The 27,312-nt window shown below is 34.1% G+C and overlaps 1 protein-coding gene across 5 annotated transcripts; it reads left to right on the forward strand.

Annotated features, from left to right (window-relative positions):
• On the forward strand, window positions 1-26,488 carry LOC129309674 (protein ENHANCED DISEASE RESISTANCE 2). Of its 5 annotated transcripts, XM_054951334.1 has the most exons (22): window positions 1-374; window positions 1,733-1,807; window positions 2,007-2,060; window positions 2,523-2,588; window positions 2,747-2,805; window positions 3,574-3,650; window positions 5,419-5,535; window positions 6,221-6,255; window positions 9,077-9,177; window positions 9,247-9,342; window positions 9,760-9,824; window positions 17,029-17,100; window positions 17,944-18,114; window positions 18,980-19,173; window positions 19,273-19,306; window positions 20,881-21,056; window positions 21,553-21,654; window positions 22,489-22,536; window positions 23,410-23,553; window positions 23,634-23,729; window positions 24,925-25,026; window positions 26,114-26,488. In XM_054951334.1, exons 1-22 carry the CDS (start codon window positions 144-146, stop codon window positions 26,204-26,206), a joined length of 2,208 nt encoding a protein of 735 aa, XP_054807309.1. In that variant the 5' UTR covers window positions 1-143; the 3' UTR covers window positions 26,207-26,488. The 5 variants fall into 5 exon arrangements, with proteins under 5 accessions (XP_054807309.1, XP_054807310.1, XP_054807312.1 ...); XM_054951337.1 differs by lacking the exon at window positions 1-374 and having other exon boundaries at window positions 1,761-1,807; window positions 2,007-2,422; XM_054951338.1 differs by lacking the exons at window positions 1-374; window positions 1,733-1,807 and adding an exon at window positions 2,324-2,422 and having other exon boundaries at window positions 2,027-2,060.
• The last annotated feature ends 824 nt before the right edge of the window (window positions 26,489-27,312 follow it).

Genomic DNA, 27,312 nt, shown 5'->3' on the forward strand with positions numbered 1-27,312 from the left:
ATGAGGCATTACCATTGTTGCGGAGAAATCGACGGAAATAGAAGTGGTGCTTCCCTCTCCTGCATTGTCCAGAACCTTGCGTTGTCTTCGTGTCTGATTCATCGTAGCTTCCTGGATTCGCTTTGCGAGAGGAAGCCTAGAGGATGGACGCATCATCGTCATTGTCATCGCCATCGGGCAAGCCTTCTTTTGAGCGTAGCACCACCATCGTCGGAGGAGGCAGCGAAGAGAAGAATTCATTTGAGTTTTTTGGTTGGGTTTATCACTTGGGCACCAATTCCATCGGCCACGATTACCGTCACCTCCGCTTCCTCTTCATCAGGGGCAAGTATGTATCAATGTACAAACGTGACCCCCACGAGAATCCTGGCATTGTATGTTTCTTTTTCCTCCCGGGTCGTTTTCCTTTTTGAATATCTTTCTCCCCCCTTTATCCTTTTTTTTTCTTCAAGTTCTAATGGAGGGCGGTAGAATGTTGAATCCGAGCGATGTTGAAATTGAAATTAAATCATAAATGGGGTGTTGTTTAATTGTGTCGTCAATCTAACGAGGATTCAGACATTGTGAGGATTTCTGGGATATTTAGTGAGTGGAAAGCCATGATGGTTGGAATCTACTAGCTGGCTCATTGTCAATCCAATAGGTTAACAAAGCTTGTACACAGCTTAGTAATATGGGGAAGAACTTATGCTTCTATTGCTTAAAACGACATTTGCTTCTTCTTTGCTGAAGGCACTGCAGAGACGGATAGGATGTCTTCATGTAACACTCCTGTCCTAGATTTGTGGCCTCAAGTTCTTAACTAAACTGAGCACCTTATCCGTCATTAGCCGTGGCTCGAAGTCACAAAATTCAAGGGTCACCAAGGAATAGGATAACAGTGTGATATAGTGACTCTTTCACATGCTAGACAATATTTACATTTATAAACGTACTCCATTCATACTTTTCGTTCAGGTTTTCCGTCTTATGAAATTGATCTAAATTAGTTATCCCCTCTCTTTTCATTACGTACACTGAGAGAGAAAGCTGAGGAACCAAGATACTGCCAAATAACGAACGGAGCTGACGATTAGTTATGCTCATGTTCCTTTTATGAAACACACTACATAGTCGAAGACTAGAAGTTGAGCACAAGGCTACAAGATAGTCTCAAACACTGACCTGGTTAAGAGGCATTTACTATTCAAGATGATGCTGATATGAATTTGAGGCCTACTTTTCTCAGGTGACACAAGATCAGATGTGTTTATTATGCACACAATCTATCCTGCAAACACAAGCTTTGGGAATCTTCGATTGGTTTGATCTGTTTACACCATTAAATATTTTGGAGAATATAATGTTGCTGTTTGAAGTGGTAGCCTTTGTTCATCAAAATGGGCAAAAACAGTGGAACCCTTTTTAGTAGAATTTAGTACTGAGTTGAATTCCTTAAGTTTGCTTAGTGCGGGGAATATCAAATGGTAATTTTTTTCTATTGTTGTTTCTAGCCACTTCGTTTAAAATGGTTGAGTCTGAAGGCAATTGTAGCTTGTTATTTAAGATGCAGGCTTGCTAGGTTTCCAATATCTTGTAAAACGGTTTAACTATTTTTTTTAAAATAAGTGTGGTTTTAGTGCTATTTTTTTCTGTTGCTTTTTTTCTTTCTATAATTTCTTTGTCTCTATTCGCCCCGTACTTTCTCTCACGGTTATGTTTATTTGTGTATGTTAATATTTTCCTGTGTTAGAAACCCATTAGGCGAGGAGTCATAGGGCCCACACTAATGGTGGAGGATTTAGGGCGCCGGAAGGTCAATAATGGGGTAAAATATGGATCTCTCTGTTCACTCAATTAAACTGATTCAGCATTAATTTTGTTGGAATATTTTCTCTCTCTCTTTTTTTCCCTGATCAGATTTTGTTGGAATATTTTCTGTAAGATCAACTCGTAACTTTTTTATTACATACGTAGTTGATTATCTTTTAATTTGGCGCAAGCTAAATATTTTGTATATTCCCCAGGATCTTTATGTTCTTCGATTTTACAATCGGTTAGATGAGGCAAAGAAGGGAGAAGTAAGTTATAGCTTTGAATTATTTCTTTTGTTGGTTATGAAGACTCATGGATTCTTTCCACTGCACCTCTCCTCCCCTTTTGTTTTGGACCCTCCGATTGTATTTAATATTTATAGAAACCTTTTGAAATTTTAAATTACAAAAATTTAAATAATTAAAACGATACAATTGAAAATTTAATCTAAACATTTCAAAATTACAGTACTGAAAGAATGAAAAGAATCCATTTTATGGAATATTAAATCTGAATTGTCCTACTTCAGTAGTGAATTGTCTACTCTTACTAAGACGTAATGCTCAAGACAAGTTTGGCAGAATTGAATTGCAGAATAGGCTTGCACTTGAGATTTTTGGGATGAAAGGTTTGAAAATAGTTACTGAATTCAACGATTTAACAATCATCGTTATGGTTTTCTCTGTTCAATATAGAAATAACTTCTTACATATATACCTTTTTGTAAGATTGCTTGCGCTGCAGCTGAGGAAGCTCAAAGATGGATAGATGCATTTGATCATGCTAAGCAGAAGGTATGAGAATATATATCCGAAAGCTTATGATTATGGTGTGAAAGTTTCACAGTTATTTATTCATGAATGTTACAATTTAAGGCTGATTGTGATGGAACTAAATTTATTTATAGCCTATTATTCTTATATTTAGACTACTAATCTTTTGCCCTTCATAGGCTGAGCATGAGATGACGCGAGCAAGCAGTGCCAGAGAGAAACTAAGCATGGAGACCGAGTATGCCAAATTTTTCACCTTAGATGCATTGATTCATATATTTGATAGAATAACACTAGTTTTAAGTATACTTTTCTGCAAACACTGCTGGTGAATGGCTGATGTGGAAGCAGTAAATTTCTGACTTTTGGCTATTGTAGATAAGGTAGCTCTTAAGGGCACTATTATACATTCCTCTTAGTGCTAGGGGCATTTATGTAGTCTTATTGTTCTGTTCTTACGCCAATAAACAGAGGCCTCCACCACACTTGTAATATACCATAACATTCATAGAAGAAAAGAATGTTTCTCTCTGCTTTCATTTTTCTGATCATTCAACATTGTATCGAAGCTTAATGCCCTGTTTCATCATCTTGCCCTTCCTCTTCAAGCTCTTTTGCCTTTTTCAAGATTGTGCACTTTACAGAAGCCATTATCTTTAAGCTTGAGTTTTTGTGCCACTGATATATCACCATATGCCCCTGAATCTTCTGAAACTTAATATTTTTAATTCCGTTGAGTTTCTATTACTTCTAGAAGCTGAAATCTTCATTCAAACATTGTCTGCAATCCACTTTCATAGTCTCAATTCAAACATTATCTTAGGCCTATAAATAGAGGCCTTCATCACATTTGTAATATATCAAAACATTTATTCAAGAAAACAATGTTTCTCTCTTTCTTCATGTTTCTTATCGTTCAGCATTAACAATCATTTTTCCACATCTACCATACAAATTAGCAACCATTAGCAGCGTGTTTATATTCTCATTCGTCATGTTGTGGAAGGATCAATCTTGAAGGACACCGGCCTAGAGTTAGGAGGTATGCTTATGGATTGAGGAAGCTTATAAGAATTGGCCAAGGTAAATTCTTAAACGAGTTTTAATCAATGTTTTTAAAAGTAGAGTTGTCATTAAACTAATAGAAGTATTAGTTCACTATGTAATGGTCTGAGACTGATTGTGGTCAACTTATAGTAGATAATGGTTATTAAATATATATTTTTAATTTTATTTAATAGGAATATCTAGAAAAAATATAGGGATTAAAATAATTTTTAGGGGTCATGTTATAATTTTATCCAATATTTATAAATACATTTTACTAATTATTAATTGCTTGTGGTCAAGGTCCTTGCCAGGCCCCTCCTGAATATCATTGTCAAATTCATTAAAGAGAAAGATGGAAAGTATTTATTTAAAGTTAAAAAGAGAAAAATCAAGATTAAGACATTAAGGCTTTGTTTGATTACCTATTTTTAGAATAGTTTTTTGTTCTAGAAAATAAAATCATGAAAAAATATATTTTAAAATGTGTTTTCTGTTATTTGATCTAAAAAATAAAAAAGTTAAAAGTTGTTCTGATGAACTAAAAAACCAGAGCATCTTTTAGATGTTTTGTTACTTTTTGTTTTGTAAAACTAGAGAAAAGGAAGAAAATATTATGCTTTCATTAATGAAAAATATGTTAATAAAGTAAATTATTAAAAAGAAACTAAATTATTATTCTTTCACCCTTTATTTCACCAATTTTGATGTTTTTTAAAATAATGATTCACACATAATTTTTTTAATTTTTTTGTTCCCAAAACTTGATCTGAAAAACTATTCTATAAAATTGTTTTAAGGAAAACAGAACCAAACAAGCTCTAAACTTGCATTTTTGGGAAAAATAAGTAGGTCAATTTGTTTGTGGCTTTTGCATCATATCAGTCTCAAAAAATGCCTCAAATAAAGAAAGATTACATTTTTTTTAATTTAATATACTACGCCACCATTTTTTTCTCCTGTTTCTGTCTGTAAATCTATGTCGTGTTTTTTTTTTTTTTTCAAAGCACATATCTCATAAACATGTATCAAAATGAGTGGTTTTATGTTCAAAGTTATCAGGTAGTTACGAATGCCATCAAACCTTCAAACTTATTCCATTTTTTGAAGAATTTAGAGTTAGAACCAGTTGAAAACTGGTTGAGTAGTCCAATTTTGACTAGTTCAATTGATTTTTGACCTATTTGATAAACTTTTTGGGCCAATCAAAATAGACTAGGACTTGGTTTGCCAAATTTTTGATTGAGCTGGCTGATCTATTTTGGTTTGGAGAACTATGGTTTTACCGTAATATGAGGTGTTTTGAGGCATCAAAAGACTTATTGATTGACCAAATGGGTTGGATCAGCTGTTTGAAGGTTTCCCGAGCCTTTGTATCCTTCATGTGCAAGGGTTTGAATCCTCACTTTGATTAATGGTTCTGCTTTGTTACCAGTCCTCCCCATGGAGACTTAATCAAACTTTTTTTACAATTTTCTATGTTGAAAAATTAATTCAAAGACCACTTTAGATTTCATTTCCATTGCGTGGTAAGCTGAGCGTGGTGGAGTGTCTATTTTGTTTCCAGTTTCAAAAGGAACTAAAGTTACAGTGTCGTATTGGTACGCACCAGAACGTTTGGAGAAGTAGTTCTAATACTGTGATACTGAAAAATGTATCAATGTATGTTATAATTTTGCAAGAAATACTTTCTTTCCCCTGATTGTTGATGTATTAACTGCGTTAGTGTTTTTCTTCCTTGTGTACACATCTCATTATTATTTTATACTGATAAACATTAATTGTTTCTCTGTCTCTCTTAAAGGTCCAGAGACACTCTTGCGTCAATCATCAATGACAGCATGTGGCTTAGATGGATTTGATGCGGAAAGTGGTGATGCATTTGAAGCACATCAGTGGAAATGTATTCGAACTATGGATGGTAATTTTCATCTGATGCAAAAGCATACTTTCAGCCTATTGACAAGGAATAATTTGCTGCTTGATTCTTGACATGACCAAACTCTATAATTTAAGGCATCAAGAAGACATTTTTTTTAAATTATTAGCAAAGTCTAAATTAAGAGCACAGTCAAATTGGCTAGAAGCATAATTTTTTTAATAGACTTGTTCATCCTCTATTTCATGTTTTGTTTGCTCTTCCCAATCCAATCTTTCTTTCTGCTGCAAAGGCAAAAGACTCAATTTCAGTTTTCTTTGTTATTAATTTTGAAAAATTTTCGTGATAACATGTACTTCTGGATATGAATGGGTGTTGATATTTGTGGAATTCCTGATCCTTTCCTATTAATCAAGTTGTTTCTTTCCTACAAGTATCCATGGGTACTTATGCGTTCCCTCTCTGTTATTTTCATTACCTTAAAAAAGTTTTCTTTTATTGAAAAAAACGAAGAAACACTGGTAGGGAAAAAGTATTTACTTATATCTATTAAGGAGAAGGCAGCCTAAGTAGTTAAGGTGTAAAGTTTGTTACATCAGTACAAAATATAGTTCTTTTGTTGTCATTATTGTTAAAAATTGTAAATCTTGCTAATATTAGTCATGTTTGTACAATTTGCATTCGTGTCTATCTGTATTGTTGAAGACGGTTTTTGTTGTGGTTTCAGGTATTAGGATTTTTGAGGATGTTTCTGGTTACAAGGTACGCACTTATATAATACTTCTTGTTGGCACCGATTTTCTGCAAATTTCCTGAAATCTAGTTAGCTTTTCATTATTCATGCATGTACTGTGGAAAGAGTTGTGAGAATGCTTGCTTCTCTCAAACTTTATTTATTTCCCTATACTTCTTTGCGCAAATATTTGTTTGCTTGTAAGCATACATTGTTTGATGGTGATTGGACTATAACTTCTTTTTGGGACGCGAGTGATGTGTGTTTGCGACATCTCTCTTTTTAACCTTTTGTTTTTAATGGAGAAGTTGCAATTTCTCCAGTGTCTCTTGTACTAATATTTATTCTCATGGCAAACAAAAACACTCATGTAGCATATAAAATCAATTGATTGATGATTAAACTATCAAGATTCGAAAAGCAGGAATAGTTAGATATAAATGCTAGAGGACATGGAGGAAAGTGTTTCTTTGTACTTGAATCATAAACTATGGGCCATTTGGTTCTTGAAATGTCGGGAATAAGATGAGAATGAATATAAGGAGAATAAGGTTTGATGAAATGAGATAATCATGTTTGGTATGTTATGGAAAGGAATGGACATTTATGTTTAATTGGACCACAGTACCCTCCTAATATAAAAATATATTAAAATTTCTGTTATTTATTTTTTTATCAATAAAATAGTATTTTTCTACATGTACTTGATACAAATTATTAAAATATTCACTTTTAGCTACCTTAATGTGCAAAAATATTGTTCAACTATCTAAAATAAAACAATCACTATTAATTGTCGATAATAAATAGCATTATGATTGCAAAAAAATTTGATTCACAAAATGACCATTTGCATGAACGTGGGTACATAAACACCATTAGAATCACATTGCATTAGCTTTGTAAATATTATTGTGGATTTGAGAGGCTTAGATTTCATTGATTGACATGAATTATGCAGTGAAAGGGTATTTACACAGCAAAAGTAAATATTTACGATAAATGCAATATTTCTTGTACAGTCATCATCTACTCAGTATCCTATAAAAGATAAATAAATGTCATAAATTCTTATTTATTACACTCCCCCTAAAGCTGAATCACAGATATTAATCATGTCCAAATTGTTTACACATTTATCAAAACTCTTTTCTGAAAGTCCCTTGGTGAGAACATTGGCAACTTGTTTCTTCGTTGGGATGTATGTTGAGCATTCCATTCCACTTTCAATCTTTTCCTTGGTGAAATGTCTATATACTTCAACATGTTTTGTTTTATTATTTTGAACTGGATTGTGAGATATACTTATGGCTACCTTGTTATCACAATAGAGTTTAATAGGTAATTTCATACCTGTTGGCAAAGGGGAAAAAAAAAGAAGGTAATTCCGTACTAATCTGTAGTTCTTCTAGGAGTCTTTGCAGTCACAAGCCTTCACATATCCTGTGAGCCACAACTCTAAACTCAACTTCTATGCTGCTCCTTGCTACCAAATCTTGTTTTTTTCCCCTCCAAGTGACTAAATTTCCCCATAAAGGTACAAATACCTGGTTATAGATCTTCTATCCTATCTGGAACTATCCTATCAGCATATATATACTTCTTTATTGGCTTGTCCTCCCTTTTTAAATAGTAATCCCTTTTCCTAGGGAACCCTTTAAGTACCTTACTATTCTATACATAGCCTATAGATGAATTTTCTTGGGTGAGTGCATATATTCATAACACTCGCAGCAAAGGCAATATCTGACCTTTTATTTGACGAGTGCACCAGTTTTCTCACCAAACTCTGGTATCTTTCCTTGTTAACCAACCTGCCTTTGTCTACTTCTTTCTTACTTCTATAGGAGTATCACTCGGTTCACAACCAAGCTTTCTAGTCTCCATCAAGAGATGGAGGACATATTTTTTCCGTGAGATGCAAATTATTTTCTTTGAATTGTTGAGAGTCTTCGATTCACTATTTGATTGCAGTTAGGCCTCAGTGCCTAGGTCTCCAATTTACTATGTTGCCAAGACAATTATGGTTGAAAGTTCTGGCCAATCTTCTAATTGAATGGTTGATTTAGTGAGGTTTTTTTTATTACCATATTATGAGCTTACATGATTTAATTTCTAATTTACTTAAAGATTTTTAAAATTGTTTCAACGGCACAAAAAATTTATCATGAGTGGGTTACTATTTCACAAATTCTGTTTTTGTATTAATTTATTTTGGGCAAAGGAGCAAAAATACTTAAGAAATCATCGGCCAGGAGCATCCAGTAGCCTAAAGTGAGGAGAAGTGTATGAGTGTTCATAAAGTTATTTTTTCGGTGTATTTGTGACCAAACCATTACTATAGTATAATTGTCACAAAGACGTTGACCATTATACTATAGTAATGGTTTGGTCATAGATACATAAAAAAAATAACTACATGGACACTCGTACACTTTTTCTCACCTTAGACTACTGGGTGCTCCTGGTCGATGACTTTTTGGGTATTTTTGCCCCTTTATCCTTTATTTTTTAGTGGTAAAAAAGGAAACATTTGTTCGAATATGTGTCCATTATGAGAAAAACAAAGCGGCTTTCTTCTTGCATTGATGTTAATTGGAAAACATTGTCAATAGGATTGTGTGTCTGTGCAAACCCAAAATCCTTTACTTTTGTAATAGCGAATAGCGAATTATATAATGATTATTGTTTCATATAGTTAACATATCTTCATGTGCTCATGATGCGGCTTCATTTCTCATTTTTCTCCATTTTTGAAGATATTGATCCTGTAATTACAAGAATTGAAAGGAACTCTGATTTAATAAGTATTTCTGGTTTCTTCTTTGACATTCTTTTTATGCTTTGTAGAATGGTAAGGGCGTCCTTGTAAAGTCTGTTGGTAACATTGATGCATCCGCAGATACTGTTTTTGAAGTGCTTTTAAACACTGATCAACAACAAAGATATGAGTAAGTTGGCCATAAGAAGTGCTCATCAGCATTGATGTCAAATAAAAACTTGTGTCTGTTCTATTGCAGATGGGATATGTTGATGGGTGACTTAGAGCTGATAGATACTTATGATGGACATTATGACGTGGTTTATGGTACATATGATCCGAAATATCTTACTCGGTAATAATTGTTTTTGTCAATTTCAATGCTTCAAGTATTACTAGCAACAGGAGAGCTAAGCTTATATAACTTCTCTACTTCAAAAAAATTCATTATTAGTAGCCTTAGTGTTACTTGGTAACTTCTCACTAGTTTAAGGTGATTGTTTTAGAAAAACAGATTTATGTTCACCAGCTAATTTGACTTTCCTATTGATGACCTCCTTTCCTTATAATTCTTCACGTTTGGCATGTGTGAACTTGTGCATTTTTTAATTAATTTTTTCGTGGCTTGTGCTTTAGCTATCTCAATTGAGATGTTAGAGATTTAAATAGCTATGATTTCATGGAATTCATCACCTTTCTGCCTTATCTCCCACTCCCTAGTTGACTTCTTAAATGGAAAATATTCATTTATACTTCATTATTTGAACTTCAGGTGGCAGTCAAAGCGAGATTTTATCTTCTCTAGGCAATGGTTTCGTGGACAAGATGGAACCTACAGTAAGAATGAGATTTTATTTTAATAAAATGAGAAAGAATATGATTACTGTGTGTTTTTTTTTTTTTTTTAAAAAAGAATATGACTACTGTGATTATGTGCTTAAAGCTCCCTGTCATCCTCAAAAATTGTTCCTTTGCTTTTGCTTACAGTTTTGTTGTCCTTTTATTTGTCTATTGATTTTTAAACAGACAAAATAGCACAACAGAAATTTGAGCCAAAAAAATGGTGCTCCAGAAGACTTTCTTTTCGATCTTTGATTTCATGCATGTTGATTGTCTGTTCTTCAGTCCGGCAATTTGGTACTACTAGTAAGAATGTGTTTGAAACTCTTCCATTGTATTGAACGAGGCTAAAAACAAGGGTATTTATAGATACAAAAGACTATTTAAGGAGACAAAATCAGTATTAGGGGCATTAGGGAATAATGAAATAACTATAATAGAAGGAACCAGAGTAATTATTTATTTATAATTCTAATACTTCTAATTCTCCGAGGTAATAAATGATTTTCCATGATGATTAAGTGCTGAAAGACAATACTAAGTAATCCCTTGGTAAGCATTTTGTTGGTCATTAACACGGAAACTAGGATTTAATAGAGAGATCTAAAGGAAATTGATAGTGCCCGTTATTTCTCCAAGACATACCAGAGGAAGTCAAAGGGGGCTAATGACTCTAATAGAAATAGTTTGACTGGTCCAGAGACTTACCTTTCGGTCCCTAGCCATAAGGAACAGTAACTGATGATCTTCTGCTATGATTAAAATCTTTTGGGCAGTATGGGCTATGGGGAAGCCATGCTGTGGGTTGTATTAATGTTTTGCTTGTATTGAGAGGGGATAGGTCTTTTGTAAGGGATTGGTAAGGAGAGACTGGCCTCTCGAATGCCAGAAAGAGTGAACCTTCTTTTGTGAGGTTTGTAACTCGTGTTGTTGTTACTTTTGTGATCATTTAGGGGAGATAGGGTTTTGGCCAGAATCAGAGGAAGACTTGTAACTCTGATTCGGTTTCTCTCATTCTATTAATATCAAAAACCTCAGCATTTTCCCCTCATTTATTGTTGTTTCTGTCATTGGGTTGCTGTTTTGTTGTGATACTGATTTGGGTCCTATTAGAAATTGTTGGGGTTCGAAATATGGAAATAATGAGGGTGACTTGACTCATTTAATGATTGGACCAAATCTGGAATATCTTCCAGATCTGAAGCCAACTATTACAAATAAAATCTGCCACTTTAAGTCTAGACTTCCAGCACAGTCGTTTTTTTATTTAATTATATTATTTTCCATCCTTTCTTGTCTTTAGAGATGTTAGGAATTAAGGGAATTTAGTTTTATTATTTTCCTTCTATTTCTGGAGCATGGTCTTCGTGCTAACTAGTGCTCCAGCCTAGGCTATTTAAGTGTGATGTCTTGGTCCGCCTAGCATAGAGCTGCATGCTTTCTTCTGATTAATAATATTATTCCATGAAAATTTTCACATATTTGGAAATTGGTCATGTAAACCATGGATGTGTGTGTGTGAGCACTGACCACAAACACTATATAAGTTCTTCCTTATGTTACATAATCCAAAAATAGGAAAAATTAGAATTTTTAAATGATTACAATGAAATCAACCTTCAAGACCCTCAAACTGACCACCCTCCGGTAACTCTAGAAAATCAACAATATACAACACATTAGTACAAGATCAAATTAAGACCCGCATCCATGCTAGCCTGTGAACGATAACCAAAATTCCAAAGGTGCAACCCCTTGCATCCAGCATTATGCAGAATCAAGCATTCTCATTCATAAATCATAGTTGAAACACCCATTTATTTGAATTTAGCTCAATATCCAGAATGTCAATATTCCATCCATCATAACATTTAAAGCATACAATGATTAATACTAGAGTCCTTTGATTAGGATATTCATAAAACTAGCACTTGACACTCGGCCTTAACATCAAAGAGCTTAAGAATTCAGTATCTCTCTCTTGGGGCTGCTCTTCTAGACCCCATTCTTTGGTGGCTAATTCTTCCCAAAGCTAAAACATTCACTTAAAAATATTGATCAATAGAGTTGAGATGTAAATAATAAATCCTAGTAACCAATGGCAAAAGTTCCAATCATAATTACCAAAGCAACAAGCAAAAAGCCAGGGCATGATATGACATGTTTTTCATAACCATGCATATAGCAGAATATATTTCTCCAACCATATTTGATGTTTTGAAGTAAGAAGTGGCCAAGTAGTATGGTGGGTAGAATACAACTGTGAGGTTCACATTCTCTCTTGGGGCCAGAACACAATTGTGAGGTCTACATGCTTATATGTAAACACAAATACCCCCTTCCACACCACAATATAAGTCATCATTAACTAATTTACATTTTTCAAAAATAGTTGGTTAAAATCTTATTTTCTAAAAATTTTCATATCTTTCTAGTTGTGCCCTTGAGTGGAATAAATAGAACATTTAACTTATTCAAAATATCCTCATTAATTACTTGAGTGGAGTACAATAAAGCAAGGGTGTAACTGGAAAAATATATATCAAACCTATCCAATGACTTATATTTTGGACCAACTGGAGTTTCTAGAAAATACCCTATATTATGGTCTGAAAGGAGTATATGTAAACACAAACATCTCAATCAAACAACCACAAGGTCCTCAATGTAAGATGGTCAGATCAAAACAAGCATGGTATATTTACATCAGGCCATGCAAATGACAACAACATGCATGAATGGAAACAGACTCTGATCACCTCAACCACAACACACAAAGCTCTCAACTATCATGAGAGTGTCTGATATATGCTTCTCACAATTCCTATCCAAACATCAATTAAGCCACATATTAAACAAAATCACATAGCTACAATGGTTAAACTTACATAACACTTACCCATGGTTCTTGAATCGTCAGGGGTTCCTAAGAACACTCTAGGAGTCCTTAACATTTATAACATAATTTTTTGCTATAACCCATAAACTCTAAATCTCACAGTTCATCAATATATACTTTACTTGATGTTCTTAAATGCCACATGGAGTTAAATGAAGTATTTTGAACCCATTAATTCGGATAATTTCTCTTTCCTCCAATTTTTTCACACGCAAAAGCCATAAATCTATTTAGGAAAAAAAAAAGAAGCGATAAATCATCAACCTATCAAAATGGTCACGTTAGGGCATAAAGGGCATACGTACATAATTAAAGAGTTATTTCTTATCCATACTGGATAGAAGATTCCTCTAATCAGTACACCTCAAATCTCTACAAAAACCCAGTTTCTTGACCCAGGGTTTTGTGACAACCATTATTAAACTTTTTTTTCTCCATCAAAATGTAGAGGAGATGAAGAGAATCAAATTTGGTGTGCAATTCTAGGTGAAAATGTTGGGAATTGATTGGAATATGACCAAGAGATGCTCTCCTAGCTCTCCAACATAACCTTTGCCTGAAAACCTAACTCTTTTTATTTTACAATTTCAAGCTTCAGATCTTCCCAAAATCCAGTGCATAAAGCTATATTGTATTGTGTTGCAATATGAAAGTTTCCAGCACATACAGTGATACAACGTAGAGTATTGGTACTTTGTGTGTTTTCCAATGTTTCAAACCATTTTTCCAAAGGCCTTCCTTGTATTTTCCAAAAAATCCTCTAAAAACTTTTTTTTTCAATAATTTATCTTTGTATGGTTATTGAAAATTTCCCAAATAAATGTTAATGATTCAAAATGTTACAGTGCACCCAAGGAAGCATGTCAATGAAGGCCACCAATGAGAAAGGTTCTGTCCTAGTATCAATGGAAACTATAGATAGTAAGAAGAATGCCTAACGATGATGAAGGTCTTGGCTACTGTAGGTTGTGGAATTTTCAGAGAGGAAAAATTGTATTATATCATTGCATTTCTAATGTACACACTGGTCCTATATATATACATTAAGAGAGATAAAAGCTAATAAATACTAATAAAACCTAATTAATGAGATCCTAATAAATGCTAATTATTCACAATAATAACATAATATTCCCACACTCCCCCTCAAGTTGGATCATAGATGCTAATCATGTCCAACTTGCTTATACAATTTTGCAATGCAAGCTTGGTAATCCCTTGGTTAGTACATCCGCAGCTTGTAACTTTGTAGGTAGGTATGTTAGACATACAATACCTCCTTCTACTTTCTCTCTAATAAAATGTCTATCCACTTCAACATGTTTAGATCTCTCATGCTGTACAGGATTCAATGCCATGCTTATAGTAGCCTTATTATCACAATACAATTTTATTGGTGGATCAACTCTGACTTGTATTTCTTCCATGACCCTTCTTATCCATAGTTCTTCTGTAATTCCTTGAGCTAATGCTCTCAATATTGATTCAGCACTGCTTTTGGATACAACTCTTTGCTTTTGACTTTTCTAGGTTACTAAGTTTCCCCACACAAATGAACAATAACCAGAGGTGGATCTCCTGTCTCCATAAGTGCCCCCCTAGTCTGCATCAATGTAAATCTCAATTGTCCTTTGATCATGCTTCTTGAATAACAATCCCTTACCAGGTGTACCCTTAAGGTATCTGAGAATCCTATATACAGCTTCCAGGTATCTCTTCCTTGGATCACACATGTATTGACTTACTACACTGACAGCAAAAGCAATATCTAGCCTTGTATGGGATAAATAAATCAGCTTCCCAACCAGTCTCTGATATCTGTCTTTATCAATGGTTTCTTCTTTCTCCTTGTCTTCTTCTTTTTCAACTTCATTATCAAAGTTGTCTTCTCCTTCTAACTCCTCAGTGCCGCTTTTCTTAGGTGGCCTCTTCTTTTTCGAGACCACAATAGGAGTTTCCTTAGGTTTACAACCCAACATGCCAATTTCCCTGAGAAGATCAAGTATATACTTCCTTTGAGATACATATATTCCTCGTTTTGACCTAGCAACTTACATCCCGAGTAAATATTTCAAGTTCTCAAGATCCTTAACTTCAAATTCCTTACTAAGGACAGTTTTTATCCTTGCTATTTCATCAACATGATCTCCTGTAAGGATTATATCATCAACGTACACAATGAGGATGTACTTTTTAGCTCCCTCAGCCTTAACAAACATCATATGATCTGACAATCCTTGCTTGTAGCCTTCTAACTTCAGGACCTTTGAGAATCTGTCAAACCATGCCCTAGGTGACTGTTTCAAGCCATACAGTGATTTTTTCAGCCGGCATACTTTGTCATTTCTACCTCTATCAAACCCAGGAGGTAAATTCTTTCAACTAACCAATTTCTTACCTCTAGGTCTTTCAACAATCTCCCATGTCTCATTTTTCTCCAAAGCTCTCATTTCCTCCATAACTGCATTTCTCCATTCTGGTATTTCCAATGCCTCTTGGATGTTGTTAGGAATAACAACTTTATCCAAATTAGTGATGAAAACTCGATAACTAGGAGAGAGAGCCTTGTATGACACATGCTTCTGAATCGGATGCAAAGTACAAGACTAAGGTTGTTTCCGAAGGGCAATAGGTAGATCAAGATTAGTAGATTCACATCTTTGTTCTGAGTCATTTGGCTTACTAGATGGATCAATCTTTGGTACGTCAACTTTAGGGACTACCTTTGGTTCTGACTCTCTTGGTGCCTCAAGTACAAGTTGCTCACAATCTTTTGTTTTCTTCTTTTGAGTGTAAACTAACAACTCCCCCTTTTGTGGTCTTTCCACATCTTTCTCTATTTTCTTGTTTTCCTCAAACTTTGGCATAAGAGAAGAGGTTGGTGAAGGTGGGATGTTGGACAAAGGTAAGGGCGATGGTTCTAGAAAAGGAGACACGGACTCAAGAGGTCGTTGCCATCCAAGAAGATCGCATCCTGAATGGAGCCGCCACGCGCCGTCGGAAGCTTGCTGACACAGTAAGCAGGGGTGGCGCGTGTGGTCTAAACGCGCCGCCGTTCACCGCCGCAGTCCTGGGTTTCATCGTTCAGAGCCTCCTGAGTTCGTCTAGGGTGGTGGTGAGATTCAAAACTTGCTCCACCATTGTCCACACAAACGCCGTCATGTACTGTTCAGGCAGCCCCATTCAAGCCATTCCAAAACTAATTTAATTTGAAATTTTGAGCCTGATGCTCTGATACCATGTGGAATTTTCAGAGAGGAAAAATTGTATTATCTTATTGCATTTCTAATGTACACAATGGTCCTATATATACATCAAGAGAGATAAAAGCTAATAAATACTAATAAAGCCTAATTAATGAGATCCTAATAAATGCTAATTATTGACAATAATAACATAATATTCCCACATAGGTCATAAATGACCTAAAGCTACCTCAGTCGGAATGAATGCTATAGATAGAGAGAATGTCCATCGAAAATGAAGGTCATACTAGAAAGGGAAAATAGCAATGACAACAAATGTCAAAAATAAAAAAGGATGTTTTTTTTAATGATTTTATAAAGAGCTTAGATGAGATATTTATACAGTGAAGAAATAAATGCTAAGAAACAAATTGCTAAACTCAAGGGATTGGATCCCGGGTCTCATGCTTAATTTTCCTAGTGTCAGCTAATAATCACATAATCAACAATAAAAAAAAAATAGATTCAATATCTAATATATTAATGACAATAAATTCTAACAGGAAATCAAGGTCAAAAGAGTATGCTGTACTTCCAATGAAAACTATAGGCACAGAGAGCGTCCAGTGATAATGAAGGTCATAGCTTAGAAAGGAAAATGACAATGAAAGCCATATATGATAACAAAAATAAAAATAGTTGTGTATCAATAGCAATGAAGGCTACCGATAAAGTCCAGCGACAATGACTGTCACAACTTGGAAGGGAAACTGGGAATGAATAAAGCTGGAGGCAGTAAAAAGAATCGCACAAATACCCTTTGACATAAAGTGAACCTCTGTGCTGTTTGCACTCCATGCTTAGAGGGCTCTTGTGTGAGACAACTGGTTAAAGATTGAAGAAAAACTGCTTATTTTCCTTCAATTATTTGTTTAATTTTTTGAATTGAAATGATGTTTACAAATGTGTTCAATTATCTGTAGCCTTAATATTTAAAAAGAAAAGGTCCAAATAGTGCCTTAAATTTAACAGATTCTTGATTCAGTTGATAGGTTGTTGTATTTCAACTTACTTGGCTGATATATTCTGACATATTATATTTTTTTAATTCATGCAGCAATATTGCAATTTCCGGCTATACATAAGAAAAAGCCTCCAAGATCTGGATATCGACGCACAAAAATTAATCGTAAGAAACATTTGTTTGCATAATTATTGAAACGTACTTTGTTTCTGGAGCACATATCATTTGGAATTTTCATGTTGACTTTTTTAAAATTAATGGAATTAAAAAAGCTTAAATGGTTGGGTGATGTGGCAACTTTGTATGTCAAACATACAATGTTAATCCTTCCCCTTCAGTCTACTTGGATAGTTGCACTTTCCAAGTAAATGCTGAACTAAAAGAAACTCTGGTTTAAAGCACATACAAAGTCATACAGGGAGCACCACGTATAATTATGTTATGCTGAAGCATCATTGTTCATTATAGTTATTTGCATTTAAATTCAATTAATCTCGTAAAATAGTGGTGCTTCAAATTTGTGTTCATTCTGTCGTTGCTATAATCTTAGCACACTGGTTGGCAGTGATGACTGTTTCTTCTTCCTAATATTACATTGTTATATTTTTCTTTTTCCATATTAGAATGCTCTACTTATCCTTTTTGAGGAATTTCAAGTCTACAAAAATTTGAAATTTTTGCAATCTGAAGATCTTTGGAACTCCATTTGCCACCTTTCCTTAGATTCTACATTATTGATCAATTTAAGGCTAAATGTCAGGACTCTCAATTTGTTTCTCCTACTTTTTAAATTGTTATTCTGGAAGTTTAAATGACTTTGTTGCTTTCCCTAATCAGACTACTTTTTTAGTGAAGAAAATAGACTAGCATTTAAACTCCTTTTGCCCTGGAAATTTTAATTGCTTTGCTAATGTAATCATTTGAACTCTTTAGAAGGAAAACAAATGGAAGAGATGACCATTTAGGCATTGACAAATATAACCCTTGTGTGTATTGTATTTTACGCAGCATCTACATGGGAAATCAGAAATTTGAACACGCCGATAGGTTCAAGTGGCCCAAGGTGTCTAGTCACCCACACTCTAGAGATCTACAATGCATCCTGGTACAAATGGAAGAACAGCCAATGCTCAAAATTTGAGAAGTCCATCCCTTACGCATTATTGTGTCAAGTGGCAGGTTAAGTTGTTAAACTATTTCTAGCTTCCAATATCTTTCTGAATTTTGAGTTATTGTCCTTTTCCACATTCACAAGTGTGGTCCAAACTAGTTATATCTAATCAATTAATTAGGCCACACAGGTTTGATGGAGTTTATTAGGGGTCTGAGGAGCTCCTGTCTCTTGCTTATTGTGTTCCAGAAAACCAATTCTGCTAATAGTGAAATCATAGATCAAACTGGGCTGAAGTAATAATAATATTAGTTTTTACTTAAAATCAAACTTTGTTATTTGTTATTGTAACTTTTTTTAAAAATAATTAGCCCAGTTTGGAGGTGAAGCTTTCTATGTTGAGGTGAAACTGCATGTAGTAGGAAGTACATTTTTGATGATTCCCATATGGAATACAGTTAATTGTAAATATGGAATCACATCAGAAGGTTCCTTGTTATGTACATATTTCCTCCCAACTACATACACCAAAGAACAGATAAAACTCTACATTGCCTAAGAACTTTGGCATCTTTATTATGACCGAAGCCTCTATACCAGATCAATAAAAATATATCCAAATTCCCCAGGCACACCCCATTTTATTTAAATCAAGCAAATTATTCTGTAATGATTTTTCAATTCTAAAATGTAAAAACAAGTGTGAAGTTGTTTCGAAAATGTTCTCTGCACATGAATGTTAGGCGCAAGCGCTAAATTTGGCCTTGAAACTGAAACATGTAGCTGGCAATAAACCTGCTTGAGTATATTGCTGACTATGTAAACAATTTCTTCATTGAAGGAGTTTTGGATTTCCCTATTAGTTTCTCAAGATGAAAAGGTTCCCTGTTGAAATAAAGTACATGTGAATAATATTCCAGAGAATTGATTCAGGTCTGAAGGAATACATAGGAGCTAATCCAGAAGTCCAGAAACAATATGCCACCGCTCTTGTTCATCCAAAACTTTCTGATGGTCCAATGTCCACTGCTGAATATGAAGACATAGTGCAGGATGAATTTTATGATGCAATTGCTGCTAACTCATCGTCAGAGGAAGAAAGTGATGACAATGATGATGTTGATCAGGTTTCCCTGCTTCTCTTAATAACTTATTGATTTGGGGGTGACTGTTAAAGTTGTACTTTCTGTAAGTTTTTTAATTTATTTTCTTTTCCAATTTATCAGGAGGCAAGAGTCAAACAGAAGAATATAACTGAAGGTCACCTTTTCCTTTCGATATGCCTGAGCAAAGGGGAAACTATGTATTTCTTTTTATTTGGGCTATTCAATCTGCATTAACATTTTAATATTCATAGTCCCAAGTCCATTAAGTGCATGATTCTATCTTCAATAGATGAATTTTATGTCATTTATTTACAACAAGAGTGTGCAAGTTGGGAATGAGAGCATATATGTTGAAGAACAGATACAAAACCAATTAAGAATTGATGAAACCAATAATAATACCAATTATCAAGATTTCTAATATTTGGAAGGTTGGTTTTGTTGATGTTTTTTATCGATCTACTATAAGGCTAGCCATATTATATGGTAGTGAATGTTGGTCTTTAAAGAGGCAACAAGAGCATAAAATTGAAGTAGCAGAGATGAGAATGTTGATGAATGTGATGTCATACATAAAAAGATAAAATCCAAAATGAGCATATATGAGAAAAAGTGGGCGTAGCATCTCTTAAGGGAGAGATGGTAGATAGTCATTTGAGATAGTTTGGACATATACAAAGAAAGTTGGGGAAGCATCAATGAGAAAAGTTGAATAGATAGTCTTGAGCCTTGTAAAGAGGGGTAGAGGAAGACTAAAGAAAATACTTGTGAAAGTTATTAAATGAGACCTCCATTTAACAATATTCCCAAAAGTTTAATTGATGATGAAGTACAATGGTGTCATACAATCCATATGGCTGACCCTATCTAATGAGATAAGGCTTTGTTGTTGTTGTTGTTGGTTTTGTTGATGTGTTTAATCTTCTGTCATTTTGGTTCTTTTGTTCTCTTTGGATTCCTTTAAGAGAATGCCTTATCCTCTTATTTTGAACTTGGCTTCTTCTTTGATGAAAATCCTTTGATAGAAAAAGGATCCTACTGCAATTCTGTGTTTGCCCTCTTGTCATGTTCAGATTTTAGAGCATAATCATGCATTTTATGCATATATTCGTGCCCTTAATATGAATCATGTTCCAGTTTAAGTCCTTAATTATGCTTTATTCTCTTCTGTATAACAATTTCTGTAGTATAAATTTTGTTAATTATTTGTTTGCTTGTCAGTTGATCAGTCTTAAATCACAGTAATGAAGTTAAGGACATCCTAAGTGGACAAAAGAACAATAAGCAGAAATGAGATCAATGTAAAAGTGCTCATCCATCAGTTAAATCCTTCTGATCAAAGTGTTTGCATTTCTCCATTTATTAGTCCATATATATACTAATCTAGATCTCTAACCCAGAATTAAAAAGAAAAGGGAAATTGGAAAAATAAATGAAACATACTGTTATGTGGGAATTGGTGCTTAATTAGGTAAATTGTAGGGAGATGTGTAGTTTTGGGAATATAGTTTATTTTTATAAATAGGGTCTTGAAGGGATGTAAAGGCTGTCTTGGTGAAATGTTATTTTCGTTTTTAGTTTATGTTCTCTCTTTTCTCCTTTACTTGCATTCCATTCTTATATTTGTAATTGATTGGTTGTATTTACATGTAGTTTCTGGTTTTCTTAATTCTTTATTTCTTTTCATACAGCATCTCAGTCTAAAGTACTAGAATGTTCCTTGTACAGCTCCAGATTCAACAGTTCAGTTTGATCTTGATGCTACTCCTGTCCCTATTGATCCAAGTCACTTCCATGGTTCTTTGCGCTTAGGAAATGATGATAAGGATACTAACTGTTGGACTTCTCCAAGTGGTAGTCGATTTATGATTAGAGGGAAGAATTATTTGAAAGATAATTCTAAGGTGAGTTGAATGTTCAAGTCTTTGGTTTATCCATTGCCGTCATGTTCACATGATTTGGATTGAATCTATCTTTCCAAAAAATGGTAGAAATGAATTTCTTAAGATTAATCCCATACTCAAATCTCAGCCTATTTATTGTTTGGAATGGAAATTGATACTGATCTGATTGAGTGAAGAGGAAAAGGAAAACTTTTTGTCAACTTTTTTCTTAGATGACAAATGCTGTTGTTGTAGCACATATGCTTCTCTTTCAAATTTCTTGTGGTTTCGGTTGTTCCAATGGAAGAGCAACATGGGTTTCAGGAAGTTTTTCTTTAAACCCTGCTGAATATTTTGCAAATTTGAACTTTGAAACATCTGTTTTTAACTTTAAAATCAGTCAACTATGAAGGTTGAAACTGTCATTTTTGTGCTTGTTTGCCTTCTTCATTTACATACATTTGAATTTTGTATCCTTTAGTTCTGGCTGAATGTCAGTATGATGTGTTTCATGCAGGTAGTTGGAGGAGATCCTCTTCTCAAGCTCATAGCAGTTGATTGGTTAAAAGTTGATAGTAGTGTTGATAAAATTGCACTGCATTCTAGGTCTATAGTTCAGGTAGATTTACAGCTTTTTTATTTATATTTGTAACATTCACACAAATCCTACACCCCCAAGACACGCACAGAGATACAGAAATGACAATCAATTTGCATTTTTCTTGTTTTCCTTCTTCTTTTTCTTCCTTTTTTTGGGATCAAACTACTAGCTATCAAATAATTACCGAATTAAACACACCCCTAGTGTGGAACTAATTTAAATTTTTGGAAAGCAGATGTAAGGGCAGTGTCATATCTGGATCATTATTCAATTCTTGTTGGAGTTCTTGTAGCTAGTCTTTCAGTTTGGCATTGTTTGATTTTTAGTTCGTAGATTGAATTAGAGAGGATAGTTTTGAATGGTTTCTCCATTGTTGCCAATTATGTAACATTGTATCTACTATATGATTGTGCCTCTTTCTACCCTCTTTATACATTTATTACAGAAAAATCTTCTCTTAATATCAATGATTTGTGTCTCCCATATATGTGCAGATGCACATCTGAATTCCTATTGAATACTTATTTTACATGTTTGGTTCTTTTCTGATTCTCTCTCTTTCTGCCTTCCTTTGTAAGGTTCATACGTATACATAGGTAGAGAGAGAGAGAGTAATATTTTCTTCAGTTCTTTAATGCTTTACAGCTTTTGCATGTTAGGGTGTTTTCATCTCTATGCATGTCTCTCCTATTCATGCTGCAGATGTAAGACTAATAATGTGCAGTTCAAATTTTGACTGTTTAGTAGTGGACTAAGGCTTCTTCTTGTTATTATTGTATCTTCCGTTCCTAAAAGCTTATTGTTAATCCATGTTGCCATTACTCCGTTCTAACCCTCCCTTCCAAATTTCAGTCCAAAGCTGGGAAAAAGCTTCCATTTATCCTTGTCATTAATCTTCAGGTATGGATATCAATGTTCTTATATTTCTTGTTTTTTGTGCTGCAAAATTAATGTAATTGTGTAATTGGAGAAAACTATGGGAAATTGTACATTTGTACCCTAAATCATTGATTATTTTGATGATAAATAGCTATATAAATAGGAGCATGTAACACGTCTTCTAATGGATCTCAGGATGAGAGCAAGCATCATGTAATTCTAGGGGGAAATTGAAGATAAATAAAAAAATGTTCCAACTTTTTTTCACATAACGAAGATATCTATATGTCATAGGTCATTAACCTCTTTCTAAAAAGCTAGCTCAGTGGGATGTGCAGCATACCCGCTGCTCAAAACCCCCCCCCCAGTCTCTCCGATTTGGGATGTAATAGATCCCCCAGCCAATTCATGACAGTTACAATTACATAACACAATCCCTTTACTGATCTAGCTTTTTAAAGATCGATACTTCCATCTGGAATGTAGTTGATGGTAAATGTCCATTACAAACCACTGCTAATTTCTTCTCTTCAAGAAAATATGAAATGGATCCACATATCATTCTCTTCAAGGGCAACTTGAACAGTAGAAGGGAGGAGAAGCTGGTGGAGGAAAAGAACTAATTAATTAGGTCATTGATGTGTTTAGTTAAAGCACATTCTACTCTCAAATAATGTCGAAATTAGCATAATGAATATTTTGTTCAGTTGGAGAAAACAGAAGGACGTTGACATCCACTCATAGGTAAGGAAGTGAACAATATTTGCATTCTTGGAAACCTGTAAAAGTAGCTCCAGTTTGATCTTGGTTTGCACATTGAAGTGATCAATATGAGAATTTTTCTTTACATATAGGTTTCTCAAGGAAGGAATTGTTTATTGCATTTCATTTCAGGTTCCAGCTAAACCAAACTACAGTTTAGTTCTATACTATGCAGCTGATAGACCTGTAAATAAAGATTCTTTATTGGGCAAGTTCGCGGAAGGGGATGACTCATTTAGAGAAACAAGATTCAAACTTATTCCTAGTATAGTTGAGGTATGGGATTCCCACCACCGGGGAATATGTCCTGTTTGATGCCTGAAAGCATTCAGCAGCTGACACTTTCCAATAAACAGGGATATTGGATGGTCAAACGGGCTGTTGGAACAAAAGCTTGCCTTTTAGCGAAAGCTGTAACTTGTAAATACTGTAGACAAGATAATTTTTTGGAGGTAAATCTGCACAGGCATTTTTTCCTTTTGTTTTTTATTTTGCTCAACAGCATTTTCACTTCTATTTACCTGTCAGATTTTATGATGACTTTTAGATAGTTGTGCCAGATATCATTAAACAAATTAAAATGAAAAAGGTAGGTTTTGAAGTTTACTTTCTTGTTTTATGCATATTTATGCAATATTTTGTAATCTCATATTATCTAGTATTTTAGAATATCGTGTTTTTTGCTTATGTATGTTCATACATCAAGTTCTTTGGCCATTTTATCTTTGGAACTATTATAACAGCTTATTTCTCTACGTTTTAACTTCTAAATAATTATTGCACCATATTTTATGATCATGCTCTTAGCATAAATCTTCCCTCTAGATATTCTATTTCCAAATTTCACCTCAAAATGTTAGTCTTTCTTGAATTAAGAAGATGCAAACTAATGTCTTTCACAAAAATGCACATTTAATCATTTTTTTTGGTAAATATTGTATAGCATCCTTTCACCTTCAAAACTGCAGTCTAATTTCATGACACTCCCTTTGGTCCTTTTTATAAGACCCTCTTAACTACTTTCATGAGATTAAGGAAATTAGTTAAAAATAGTTAAATGTCAAAAATTATTACAATTTTATAAAATTACCCTTTTGATTGGTATAATTCATTGTGGGGGACGGGGAGCCATTATTGAAGTTAAGTGAAAAGGATGAGAGTACTTTTTGAAATAAGTCACAAATGTTTCATTAATTTTTAAGGGGTCTTGTATGAAGAACCAATGGGTCTATATTACCTGAGAGTGTAATAAGTTGGTAATGCAAGCCTTCACAATCCTGCTCTTTCCAAAATCAAACTTCGCTCTTAATTTTCTATGGGACCATGGTAATGGATGCAAAATCCTTTTGTTAGTCCATCTACAGCATACAAATCCAAATGACTTGAATGTCGCAGTATCTGCCCATTTGCCACTTTAACTCCAGTATTAGTCCTACGTAATTTCCATATACTACACCATATCAACTACAATCACTTTGGTTGTTGAACCTTGAGAATTCACTCTAAAGTATATGTTTGCAGATTGCTAGTATTTTAAGATTCCTGTGTCAACATTGATAATGAAATTGTTTGTAACAATTTTGCTGTCATTGCCATGTCCGCATTGTGGGGTAAATTACTCTGTCATGCAATTTTCTGTTTGTGCAGATAGATGTGGATATTGGGTCATCGTCCGTAGCTAGAAGTGTTATTGGTCTTGTGCTGGGATATGTTACAAGCCTAGTGGTTGACCTTGCTATTTTAATAGAGGTATGTGCCTCTCTAGATATAAAGTTTATGGATTAAGTATTGCCGTGTGGTGTCATCTTTCGCTGTCCCTGGTGCTAGACTTGAGAGTCTGCCTGTAAATGTTCTAGCAAAGATTTAAGAATTTTTTTATTAAAATGTTAATAAAAATAAAATAAGAGCAGATCATAGACCATAGGAGAAAGAAGGGAGAAACTTAAACATGTTTTTTAAGTTGCACCAATTATGCTTTTTGTTGATGAGTTTATTTTCTACTTTATTTTGATTCTGCTTAGGGGAGAATTTTTTTCCAGAAAAAGACAATAACAACAAGCCTTATCTCATTAAAGAAAGTCACACACACACATCATATTGTGTTATTGTATTCTATCAATAGTCAACTCTTTAGATATGTTGTTTTTCAAAAGGTCTTATTCAATAACATTCATAAGTGTTCTTTTGTCTTCCGCTACTTCTCTTCGAGAGTAAAAACCATATATTCAACCCTCATAATCAGCACATGCTTTGGCCTTCTTTGTATATATATGAAGTATCTCAACAATTCTCTATCATCTTCCCTTTCATAGATGTCACGCCAACCCTTCCTCATATATGATCATTATTCATTACAAATCTTATTCCTTTTTATATGACCATATATCCATCTCAACATCATCATCACCTTTGCTGCCCCATTTTTTTTTTCTTGCAGTCTTTTTAATACCCAATATTTACTATCTTATAACATCGCCTTATGGTAGTTTAATAAAACCTCACTTTAAGCTCATTAGGTACTTTTTTATCACAAATAACTGTTTGTCTTTTTCCATTTTCCTGTAAAAAGCAATTCAGTAAAATCCTTGTCAGTTTCTAATGCACTTCTAAAAGTACAAGAAGTGATGAAGGAATTGGTAAGATATTAAGATGTAAATACTATGTAATTAGTGTAGTTGTTAGTTGGAGGTTAGGAGTTTAGATTTATTTCTACCCTCTCTTATCTTGTATATATACCCCTGTAAACAGATGAAATATAAGTGATTATAATTCAGAGAATATTATTCTACAGGAATATTGTGCGGATAGATAGTACTCACGGTTGCCATATTTGCAGGCAAAGGAAGAGGAAGAGCTGCCTGAGTTCATTCTTGGAACTGTTCGATTAAACCGTTTAAAACCTGACACTGCTGAGAAGTTAGAAGTTTGAGGTGTTGATCCATACGAACCTTCAAGTATCCTCAAACAAGTTGCTGAACCATTGGAAGTTTGAGGCTTTCTGGCAAAAAGTTACCTCTGGTTTGACCCCAAAATCCACTCCAATCATTTTGATTTGCATTCAAGAATTCGAAAATGAACGGAAAATGATTCTCTGTGTTGGTTTTCTGGGGATGCTTGCTTCTATCTCCCGTTCTTGTTTTTGTTTCCCTTTTTTCATTGTAATTTCATTCGCCTTTTTTTTTTTATTGCCCTTGTTTATTGTAAATTAAAACTCAATAGTCATTATTATAATGTCACAGTCACCAATCCTGAATCCTGATACACAAAGACTAGAAAATACTAGAGAAAATATGATATTCAAATGAAAATTACTCATATCAACAACTGAAGGTAATAATCTTGTTTGGCAAAAGCCTATTACAATAATAATAAAACATTAATTCATTGGAACCTAAAGAATAAATTAGAAAGGTCAGATAGCAGAAGAGCAGTCACAGATAATTCATCAATTTTCTTCTATGCCTTTCCCATGCACATTCGTCCTCTGTTTAACATATAATAACCTTACCCCTTGAGCTGGCCCATTTGAATTTCTCCAAAGCCCACAAGCCAATTTTTGCCTCCATTCTAAATAGCCCCTTGAAGGCAATTTGGACCGTATTGATATTGGGCCCAGTCCGTGACATATAATCCAGTTATATGGCTTCGTTTACCAACTTTTTTATGTGATGCAGTAAAATTTTAACTTTAAATTCAAACAACAGCAAGGTCTCTCTCTCCCAATGTTTTGAACTCTGCTCATTGAACCAAGAAGACTGTAATTTCTTATGTTATATTTTTCCAAGAAAAAAAAAACAGACAATGAAACCATTTTTAATTGGAGTGATTGTCCAAAGAAAAATATATTCATATGAAAGAAATTAGTAAACTAGTTCCAATGTAATAGAGCCAGGATGAAGCCCAACGAACCAATTTGAATGAGTCCAAAAAAAATCTTAGAATTAGGTTTGGGAATTTAAAAAATTGTGAAAAAATTTGGCCCAAACTCAAATGCTTGAATTTTTTATTATTAATAAAATAAAATTTAAATAAATT

This window comes from Prosopis cineraria, unplaced genomic scaffold, assembly GCF_029017545.1.
Source record: "Prosopis cineraria cultivar Desert tree isolate PC_DT_omini unplaced genomic scaffold, ASM2901754v1 PC4, whole genome shotgun sequence".
NCBI lineage: Eukaryota > Viridiplantae > Streptophyta > Magnoliopsida > Fabales > Fabaceae > Prosopis > Prosopis cineraria.

Excerpts from the sequence above, each read along its gene's own strand:
- LOC129309674 (XM_054951334.1), top strand. The coding sequence starts at position 144 with ATGGACGCATCATCGTCATTGTCATCGCCATCGGGCAAGCCTTCTTTT. Across the intron at positions 6,256-9,076 it reads AGGATGTTTCTGGTTACAAG|AATGGTAAGGGCGTCCTTGT; the intron begins GTACGCACTTAT and ends TATGCTTTGTAG. Across the intron at positions 21,057-21,552 it reads ATTTGAAAGATAATTCTAAG|GTAGTTGGAGGAGATCCTCT; the intron begins GTGAGTTGAATG and ends TGTTTCATGCAG.